General features: G+C 38.6%; 1 protein-coding gene and 1 pseudogene across 1 annotated transcript; both read left to right on the top strand.

The window, feature by feature from the left end:
• The first annotated feature begins 1256 nt into the window (after nt 1-1256).
• LOC116507069 overlaps nt 1257-11185 on the top strand; it is a 59339-nt pseudogene continuing 49410 nt past the window's right edge.
• LOC116507071 (amine sulfotransferase-like) lies at nt 1578-11157 on the top strand. The gene is made up of 6 exons (XM_032215005.1): nt 1578-1719; nt 4119-4327; nt 5655-5781; nt 8330-8424; nt 9199-9379; nt 10901-11157. Exons 1-6 carry the CDS (start codon nt 1578-1580, stop codon nt 11023-11025), a joined length of 879 nt encoding a protein of 292 aa, XP_032070896.1. The 3' UTR covers nt 11026-11157.

The raw sequence follows: 11185 nt of genomic DNA, 5'->3' as shown, positions 1-11185 counted from the left end.
GTCACTGAATTCTTTGCCCCAAAGAATGACCTACAAAAAGAAGATATAAAAAAGGAAATTTATTATTTTGTGCACTTACTACTTAAATAAGAATAAAATAAGTACACAAAACAATAAAATAGCTAGTTACAGAGGAAATATGGCTGTACTTACCGGTCTTCAACATTACTGACCACCTTACACATATACTTCCAGCCCCTCTGCCTTGTCCCTCTTCCTGGATTCACTTGAAGTTTTAAAAACTCACAGCCTATGCACAGCACACATTCTTCCAGCCCCTCTGCCTCTTCCTTCTTCCTGGATTCACTCAGATGTTTTAAAAACTCACAGACTGTGCACAGCACACACTCTTCTAGCAGCCCCTCTGCCTGTTCCCTCTTCCCCAACATTCTCCCCACCCCCACCCCAGCCACTCACCAGTTCTTTAATAGCTGACCACCTGCTGTTGTAAGGCTGTAAACCGAGCTGATGAAATGAGAATGAATCAGCAGGGTTACTGCACTTTATGAAGCTGCCTATATAAGAGAGGCCGTGTGAGGGCATATCTCTCTCTCCTCATCTATCTCTGGGTGCTTCAATGCTATAGTTGAGGATTGATTGCTTTATTTTGACTAGTACATGTATGTATATATTCTTTGTATATAAAACACTGTTTGAAAGACAAACTTCTATTTACTGTATTTTGCTCCTGTGACCATCTCAAAATGGTCACACTGTGAGCATTCTCACACTTCTTGTCTGAAGTATCATGAAGGACTCACAATATGCAACTACGGTAACTGTTTCTGCATATCATTCACAAACTTTCTCTCATCCTCATTTTGGGCAGCAACAATTCTCTTACATGGGTTTGTTCGCTTCCACAGCTTCTTCCATATCTTTTCCCACCAAGCATTCTTTTTCATATTTTTCACATCCAGACACACATTTTATTCATACTTTAGAAACAAGTCTCTATATCCCATAGTCATCGCCAGATGGGCCTCTTAGATATAGATCTCTGTCATCTACCATGGTTTTCAAGTAATGCTTTTCTTAGTAAAATAGAGAAGGTTACCTCCATTTCTGCCATTCTTGTTACTTAGGTTATTACTTAATCTACCATCTTCTTTAGCTCTTTTTTTAAAAAAAGACTTACGATGCTGATACACTGTTTGACTAAAGACAACCTTCCTTAAATATTTCAGGAACAGGAATACAAAAACATTAAAACAGTATTATAAATAAAGTTGATTTTTAGAATGATGACTGACCGCCAGAGATTCTATAAGACAAAGTAAGGTAAGAAAAGAATTGCAACCAGTATGTTCTTAGTACTGTAATTCAAACTTTCTCTTCCATGTAGAACTCTTAGATAGCAAGAAGAGTAGCAAATTTACTATTTCCAATAGAAACCTTCGTGGGTGAAAATTGAATTCATGAAACTAATTAAATAATTAGGTAAAATAATCTAATGATATATGTGTTTTTCTTCATGTTGCCAAGAATCATGATTTTGAAAAAAATGAATTAATTCAGCATTGACTATTAATATAGGAACTATTTTCAATTTCCCTATTCTATCAACAGGACAAACAATGGAGCCATCAGACAAGGACCTATATCTACACAAAGGGTATTATTTTATACCAGTGGTGTCCTCACCTGAAAATATAGATTCATTGGAAAGTTTTGAAATCCGAGATGATGATACATTTATAATCACATATCCTAAATCAGGTAAATTCAAAGATGTCTTTCAGGGTAGTGTAGGTTTTATATCCAGTGCTTTTATTCAGTTTTTCAGTACTTGGTTGCTATATCATGCTGTAAACAGATTTTAACATTTGGCATAGAAGATAAAACACAGGTGAAATAAAGCTGCAAATCTGTATTTTGACCATTTTAAATTTTACTTTACAAAGCTGACTTTTTCTCATACAACCATCAAATATTTTAGAAGAAGCAGTTGTCTTTATACATCTCTGAAATGTTTACTATAGGAAGATTGACTAAGTTAGAACATAAAATAATAGAATTGGAAGGGATCTCAGGGGTCTTCTAGTTCACCCCCTGCTTGAGCAGGAGATCCTATACCATTTCAGAGAAGTGGCTGTCTCTAGTTACTTCTTAAAAGCATCCAGTAATGGAGGACCACAACTTCTGAAGGCAAGCTATTCCATTGATTGATTGCTTTCACTGTTAGGAACTTTCTCCTTAGTTCTAAGTTGCTTCTCTCCTTCATTAGTTTCTATCCATTGTTTCTTGTCTTGCCTTTGGGTGCTTTGGAAAATGGCTTGACCCCCTCATTTTTGTAGAAGTCCCTCAACTGTTGGAACAGTGCTATCATGTCACCCCTAGTCCTTTTCATTAGACTTGACATGCCCAATTCCTGCTGCTGTTCTTTGTATGTTTTAGCCTACAGACCCCTAGTCATTTTTGTTGCTCTTCTCTACACTCTTTCCAAGGTCTCAACATATTTTTTACATTGTGGTGACCAGAGCTGGATGTAGTATTCAAAGTGTGGTTTTATTAAGGTTTTGTAAAGTGCTACTAGAACTTCACTTGATCTTGATTCTATCTGTTAGTGCAGCCTAGGATCTCATTGGTATTTTGCTGTCACCATACATTGTTGACTCATATTTACATTATTGTCCACTAGGACTCCAAGATCCCTCTTATAGTTACTGGGATTAAACCAAGTTTCATGCAGTTGGTTTTTCTTGCCTAAGTGAAATATCTTACTTTTATCTATGTTAAATTTCATTTTGTTAGATAAGGGCTGATATTTAAATCTGTCAAGATCTTTTTGGACCTTGACCTTGTCTTTCGGGTTGTTGACTATTTCTGCCATCTTAATGTTGTCTGCAAATTTGATGACCTCCCATTCAATTCCCTCATCCATATCATTTATGAAGATATTGAAGAGTACTGGAACCTTTGGGTTCCGCACTGGTTACTTCCCTCCATGTGGAAGTAGTTCCGTTGAGGACTATATGTTGAGTACTGTTTGTCAGCCAGTTGCAAACCCAACTAGTGGTAGTGCTATCTATCCCACACTTTATTAGCTTGCCAAGAAGTAGTTTGTGATTGAATTTATCAAATGCTTTACTGAAATCTAAGTATACCATGTTCACAGCATTTCGCTCATCTACTAATTTGGTCATTTTGTTGAAGAATGAAATAAGATTTATTTGGCATGATCTGTTTTCAATGAATCCATGTTGGCTTCTGGTCATAACGCTGTTTGCTTCTAGGTCCATGATGGCGAACCTATGGAGGGCAAAAAACAACCTAATGTGCAAACCAGAAGTTCCCTCCAGAGGGTGAAAAACAGCCCTCAAACCAAAAGTCGGTTCCCGAACTTCCAGGTTGCCCACAGTGCCATTTTTTGCCCTACAGCGAAATTTCTGGGTTGCTCATAGATCCGTTTTTCACCCTCCAGAGGCTTCCTGGAGGGCCTCCAGGGGAGGCTGGTTTTTTTTTTTTTTTTGCCCTCCCCAGGCTCCTAAAAAGCCTCTGGAGCCTGGGGAGGGTGCAAAACCAGTCCATTTCATGCCAAAACTGTGGGGGGGAATGGCGGGGGTCGTGCCTACATTCATGTGGGGGTTGCGCACATAGAATATGGGTGCGGGCATGCCTGCACATGACCCCTGCTGCATCCCCCCGCTTTTGGCACATGATGGGAAAAAGGTTAGCCGTCACTGTTCTAGTGATGTTCACAGATTTGTTGCTTGATTACCTTTTCGAAGATCTTCCCAAGTATTGATGTCAGGCTGATTGGTCTGTAATTTCCTGAATCTGATTTTCTTTTTTTCCTTTTTGGAAGATAGGGACCACACCAGCTCTTTTCCAGTCCACAGGTGTTTCACCGGTGATCCAAGAACTTTGAAAGATATGCTTCAATGGTTCTGAAATTTGCCAGTTCGTTCAGTAGTGTTTTTCTTTTTGTGTGTGAAGATAGATGTGTGAAGTATGAATTAAGCAGTTCTGCTGTCTCTCTGCTCTCCATTTCTTCTTTGCCATCTTCTCCGATTAGTAGACGGATTGCTTGACTTTTTTCTTGTTTTTTATGTATTGGACATTCTCCAAATAATAATGGCACTGGATGAATTAATTTAATTATTTCTTATTTACAGGCACAGTGTGGACTCAGAACATTGTGAGCTTGATTCTTTATGAAGGTCATCGAGATGGAACTGAAAATATTAGCCTGTCTGACAGGGCACCATGGCTAGAGTATAATGTTAATCATGTAGATTTACCTAATCGCCCATCACCTCGTGTCATTTCTTCCCATCTGCCCTACTATTTGGTACCCAAAGGATTACGAAATAAAAAAGGAAAAGTAGGACATATTTTGGTAACTTGTGGAGTGGAGTGGGGACCTGTCAGTCTTCGATTTTTTTTTAGCTCTGCATCTAAATGTTTTATTGACAAATAAATGCAAATGAACAGATGTTACATTGTTCCAATGTGTTTGGTGATTTTCAGGCTGAGAAAAAATAATTCAAATAAAATGGGGAATCCAGAATCTCATGCTTGGACGAAATAAAGCCGAACTGAAGATCCATGCAGAGAGATTTAATCCTTCAGGTTACTTTTTCCAAAATGACACATCCAGATGGAGTGGAACATATTGTGTGGCTTAGTCAGTTTTTATCTTAATATATCTGGAGGATGCCAAATTGAGGATTGCTGCCTTTAGCCATAAAATCCTTTTTACAATTGCTACTCTCAGTCACTCACGCCCTCTTGGATGGAGGACTGTAATAGCTTAATTGTGGAGCTGTTTTTTTACAACAGCCCTTGAAGTATTCAGAAACTTGAGTGGGTCCAAATGTAGCAAGATAGGCATTTGTGTGTTTTCCAGGAACTGCATACATTTTACTTCTGCTATTGAAACTACATTGGCTATATGTTTGATTCTGGATCGGATTCATATTTCCTAGTTATGACCTTTAAAGCCCTTCAGGAACTGGGAACATGTCATTTGAAGGACCTCTGTCCTCAGTTACATCTACCCATTCCATCAAGTCCAGTAGGAAAGGCATGTTTGGGGACCTGCCAGCAAGGGAGTTTTAGGCATGACCTTTTTTGCCATAGCCCCTGTCCTATTCCCTCTAAAGTGAGGCTTGTTCCAACCTTGTTGGCTTTCTGGAAGGTCCTCCAAATGGTTTTGCTAATAGCTTCGAGGTTCTACGATAAAGTATAGCCTCTAAGGTAATTGTATGACAGTTAATTGATGTTCATACTCTCTGTATGCTTTGCTGCTATTCTGGGTTTGTTTTTGTCTTCTTTTTAAATTTAAATTTAAATTGAGATTCTTAATGGTTTTTATTTTATTTATTTAATTAATAAATGAATTAATAAATAGTTACCCCAAATCACCATGTAAGATATGCAGCTACATAAATGTGATAAATAGATTGTGTGTGAGAGAAAGAGGTGGGGGGAGGAAGAGGTGGGGGGAGGAATATATATATATATATTTTCCCCATGGGAAGTTAACATATTGTGAAATAAAGTGCAAATGGAGTTCTGCTCTCCAGAAAGTCCACTAAGGTCCACCAAGCCTCAAGGTTTTTCGATCAATCCCACTTTTTCGCTGCTGCATTCACTCTAATTGGAGTCTCTGAGATCATTTTTGACTAGATACTTTCTTCTTTCTACAGATTGTTTATGTGTTCAGAAATCCAAAGGATGTCTTGGTTTCTGGCTATCATTTTCTACAAATTCTAACCATGCTGGAAACATCAAAAGACTTTGATGTTTACTTGGAGAAGTTTTTGGCTGGCAAAGGTAATAAATTAATCACAATCAGGTTAGTTTTTGTTTTGGACAAAAGATATGAATTCAATCCACTTCCTGCAAGTGGCAAACAATCCACTCCTCCTCCATAAAATAATAATAGTTATTTTCAATCCTCATTCAATAATTTGCATAAACTGTATGCAAACAGTTTATAATGGGATGGATGAGTGGAGAAGAATGCAGGATTCCTAGAATAATTTGCCATGCAAAAATGGATGGGAGAGGGGAGAGAAGGCAGCTTATTAAGGGAGAGTGAGAACAAATACAAGGATACATTAAAATGGAGAAAAATGGAGGGGAATAAGTTGATGGATTTAAAACCAGGGTGTATTATTATTGTTGTTGCTGTCATTGTTGCTTTTGCTGTTGCTGTTGTTATTATTATTGATATTATGTGGTTAATCTTTGGTGAGATTCACAGCCTTTGGGGCTGGTTGGTAGCTCAACAACTCGAGTCCTAACCAAGGACCTAGGAACTGTTAAGGTAACGTCGGAGGATATAAGCTGTTCCAAGTAGGGTGGTTTTTTGTAGAATCAGAATGTTCAAGTCTGATAAATTTAAAATTTCCAAATAGCGAGGTAACCCTTTAGGTATTGCTCCAAGGGCTCCAATTACAATTGGAACAACACATGATTTCTTTTTCCATAGTCGCTCAACTTCAATTTGCAAGTCCCAGTACTTTGTGATTTTTTTCTTGCTGTTTATCTTCAATTCGTGCATCTCCAGGTATTGCAATATCAATGAACCATACTTTTTTCTTTTCAACTATTGTTATGTCAGGTGTGTTGTGGGCCAAGTGCCTGTCAGTCTGAATTCTGAAGAATTCTCCCACAAGATTTTGACTTTTTCATTCTCTAAAACCTTCTGAATCTGATGTTCCTAGTGGTTTTTGCTGTACTCAAAACCAAACTTTTGGCACAATTTCCAGTGAATGACCTTAGCAATGCAGTCATGGCATTGTAACTAGTCAGTTTGTGAAATTTTGCTGCACCGAAGTGGTCGACTGTCTCGTCTTTCTCATTAGAAAGGTGACATTTGCTGTTGGTGGTAACATGTTGAATTTTTGCCTTCATGCAGTTTGTGGCTAAGGCTTGTTCTTGAGCTGCCAAAATAAAGCCTTCTGTTTCTTTTTTCAGTGCTTCTCAATTACTTCTTTCTTATATTCAGCTTTTGACTTAGTTGTCTTTAAAAGGCCGCCTTTATTTACTTCCTTAATCACTGGTTCTTCACTTTTCTGGATGTAATCATTCAAGCTATGTCTTTCTTCTTCCACAGTCTGCTTTACTTGTAGGAGTCCTTGACCACCCTTTGGACTTTAATATCTTGCAAATTCGTCGAATGTACTTGGCTGAAGTTGATTCCTTGACTTTATTATGCATTAAGTCAGAGGCCTCTAAAATCCCTCAGTACTTGTAACCTTCTTCTGGTTTTACTGCCTTTATCATTTCTTCATTCTCAAGTTCTATTCCATCAACTTCTAGGACCTTGCCTGCTTTGATTGCCATTGATGCACATTTGTCAATTCTAAACTGCATGCCGCCATCATCATCATCATCATCATCATCATCATCATCACTGTTATATTAGTCAGGAGACTGCAATGCTATTGCAGAATAATAGTTTGGCTGCCAATTTACCAGGTCTCTTGTGGGACATGCTCGCACACTTCCCAAAGTGCACTACAGGAGGGCAAGCTGGCTTTACACCAGAATGAAAGATGAGTGGATCTTCTTGCAGCCTCATCCAAGGGCCCCCTCCCTTCACCATAGCCCCCTTGCAAGCAGAAAACTCATGAGCCAACTCATCTCCCCACCGAAGTGGTATCTATTTATGTAGGTATCATAGAACATGCTGTCAAAGTGCCAGGAGGTCAGAAGCTGAGGCAAGTGATGGGAGCTCACCCCACCATGCAATGCTAGGACTTTTGGAGCAGAGACCATCATGAAGCCATTGAGTTACTGCATCTCATTAATCAGGGTGTGATTATGTTGGGAATAACAGACAGAATCTAAAATTAATACAAATCAATGTTCATTTTAAAAAGTAGAGAGTTATATTTAAAATATATATATAAGAAAAACAAATACTCTCTAACATGAAGTCACATGGGGAGCATTTAAGGGTTGGACACAGAAGAGAGCTAATGGAATAAAGTCTGGTATTTGCAAATGTATAAAAAATTAATTCAGAATGCCCAAAGATCCAAATAAAGAAAAGCAAAAGAAACAAAACAATATAGCAGCATCTTGACAAAACTCTCCCTTTAGCAAGTGAGAGTATGCAACCACATTTGTTATGGCTCCCATTCCTTCTCTCTCCTCTCCGCATTCAGTGTTATTAGGGTGGGCTCTCAGTTGAGCTTTCATGTGTAGGTCCATCAGGTCATAAAAATAAATGGAAGAAATTCAAGCAGTCAGAATGTATCCCTGAGATGGATTGTTAGCTGAAACATTGCAGTGCCCAGCTAAACCATTAAACCAAGTGACTTTGAAGATTCCACTCATAATTATGCCAAATTCATTTCTCTCCTATCAGTGTGCTGTAGTTTATGGCTAGACCATATAGAAGGCTGGTTCAATCATAAGGATGATTTCAATATTCTCTTCCTTTCTTATGAAGAAATGAAAAAGGTAAGATGTGTCCATTTTGTGTGGTGCGACATGAAGAAAAATTAAGCACAGAAAGGTTTAGAAATGATGGGATGTATAGAATAATAAATTCCAAGAAGTAGTAGTAGAGTTGAGTGAACCACTCTTGGTTATTTCTGTGAACTCCTGGAGGACCGATGAGATATTTGAAGAAACATAAGAGCCCTCTCTTCAACAAGAAGGAGGATCCATGAAACTAGAATGTGGTCATCTTGGTATCCAAAAGTTTTATTTTAAGGCATTTTTGGGAACACTTGTTGAGATGATCAAGATATGAATTTAATCAATAAAATAAAGTAAATAATGTTCTCCTCTTCGGGCTCAAAGAAGGTTGACTCAACTCAAGTGCATTTTCAAGAGAGACCAAAACATTCATTTAGTTTGGGTGGAGAACTGTCCAGCTTCAGTTGCAGCAAGATTGCTAAGAATGTAAAATTCTGTATCATAAATATATTGAGAACCAAAAATGTTTCTCAACAACTTGTCTCTTGGAAACCTTTAGCAACAATTCTATGGACGGGTTTCTGTGTTTAATGAATATTGTACATTTTTAAAAAAAATACAAATGATTTAATATTCAAATAATTGTTTTCTGTAAGAAAAGAATTAAAGTAGGGGAAGTGAAAGACAGCATTGATATGTGAAATATGTATAAGATAGTGATAATCTTTAGAATTCCCCAGATATATCAGCCACATTTTCCATCTTTTCTCTATTGTTATGGATGAACTAATATAAAGCTGTATCAAATTTCAGGATCTGAGAAGTTCTGTACTGAAAATATGCAATTTCCTAGGAAAAGAACTGACTGAAAAGGAGGTGGATGTTGTGGTGCATAAAGCTACATTTGATAACATGAAGGCAGATTCTAGAACAAACTATGCAGTCCTGGATCCTACTTTTACAGATTCTAGCAAAGGGGTCTTTCTTCGTAAAGGTAAATCCATAGAAATTTATACTCTAGGGGTATGCTTATGAATATGCCAGGATTGCCACCTTCATCTAAAAGGCACTTTTTGTAGAGTGGTATCAGGGTTGGGCTTCAAAAATTTTAGCAAGCGGTTCTCCGCCAGGTTGCTGGGTGGGGGTGGGCATGGTGGCCATGGCCTAGCTGACCTCCTGCACCACAGAGAGGGTAGGTGATTTGTCCTCCCCAGGCTCTGAAGGCATTCTTCGAGCCTCCAGGAGGGCGAAAATGACCTCCTCAGGCTCAGGAGGTCTTCTGGAGGCAGGAAGTGGGCCCTTTTCTGGCCTTCCCAAACTTTTGGTAGGTCCGTTTTTCACCCTTCCCGAGCCTTCATGCATGAACTACACTTACCTGCATCGAAAACGGGCTATGTGGGAACTCCTGGGACAAGCAGGATGGGGTGGGCAGGGCCAGCCAGGAGTGGGATTTGAGGGTTCTTGGAACTGAAAAGAATCTTAGCTAGAGGTTCTCCCGAAACCCTACGAACCACCAGCAGCCCATCCCTGAGTGATATGTACATTTTCTAACAACTTCTCTTTCTGCTGTCTCTTCATGATGTTGCACTAAACTGAGGCAACCATAAGGCTTTCTTAGCTGTACCAATGTTAAATTGGTGTACTCCGTTTTATCCTGACAGGTTTTTTGCCATGGATATAATCTGACAGTTACAATCTCTGGTCTGTTGCTTGCACAGACTAATGATCCTTTAGGAATGAGATTGTTTGAATACTGGTCACTTTAGCCTGTTGGAGAGACATCTTCTTTGCTCTCTACCCTGAGCATCTCCTCCAGTCTTAGAGCTGCCTCCTTAGACCATTGGCAGGACACAGCCAATGCTAAAAAAATCTCCCATCAATTATTTTAATTAATTATGGGACTGGTTCCAACAGGATGAACTCCAGACCATTTAGAACTTCACTGGCAGACCATTGGTTCCATGACTTCCCAGAACAAGATGCTTATACCAGAGAAATCACTTGACCTGTTATATTTAGAAATCTTTACCCTTCTATCAAGCCTTCACTCTGTAGTCCAACTCTAGTTAAAATAGTACGGAACCAGCTTCCTGCCCAAAAATTAGAAATACAGATTTGTATATATTGTTTGATGGACAGGGAGCTAGACATTCCACTGATAACATAGGGATATGCAATGTTCCCGATTTTTCAATCTATTACCCTCTTTCTAAGACTCCATGAAACCGATAACAGGCATGGTAATTGGAGACTAGAAACCACATCTGGAAGACTTTTGACCTTCATCCCTATAGTCCCCTCCTGAAGCTCTAAAGATATAGATATATACAATGTTTGTGTGTGTGTGTTTGTTTGTTCATACACATACACACAAACATACATATATTCCTATACACTCACACACACATTCATTTTGGTGATAGGATGACATAAATAGCCTCTAGTTTAATTGAATACAAAATATATGTTTTGCAAACCATTAAACTGTTGACATTTTTTAACCACTGCTTTCCAGGCATTGTTGGGGACTGGAAGAACATCATGACTGTTGCCCAGAGTGAAAGGTTTGACCATGTCTTTAAGGAGAGGATGGAAAAGCTGCCTTTCAAGTTCTGCTGGGATATTCAGGAGGATCCATAAGGCTATTTCCAGCTCACTAGAGGAAAATAATGTCTGATACACACCTTCAAATATCTTAAATCAGAGATGACCTTCCAAAAATGGTCTTCATATAATTTTCTAATGTTTAATTCTCAACTTTGCAGAGATCATAGAATAAAGCAACATTAAATTCTATGCT

The sequence above is a fragment of the Thamnophis elegans genome, chromosome 4 (assembly GCF_009769535.1).
Source record: "Thamnophis elegans isolate rThaEle1 chromosome 4, rThaEle1.pri, whole genome shotgun sequence".
In the NCBI taxonomy this organism is placed as follows: Eukaryota; Metazoa; Chordata; class Lepidosauria; order Squamata; family Colubridae; genus Thamnophis; species Thamnophis elegans.
The sequence above is the reverse complement of the archived record's forward strand: the minus strand, read 5'-3'. Positions and strand labels throughout refer to the sequence as shown.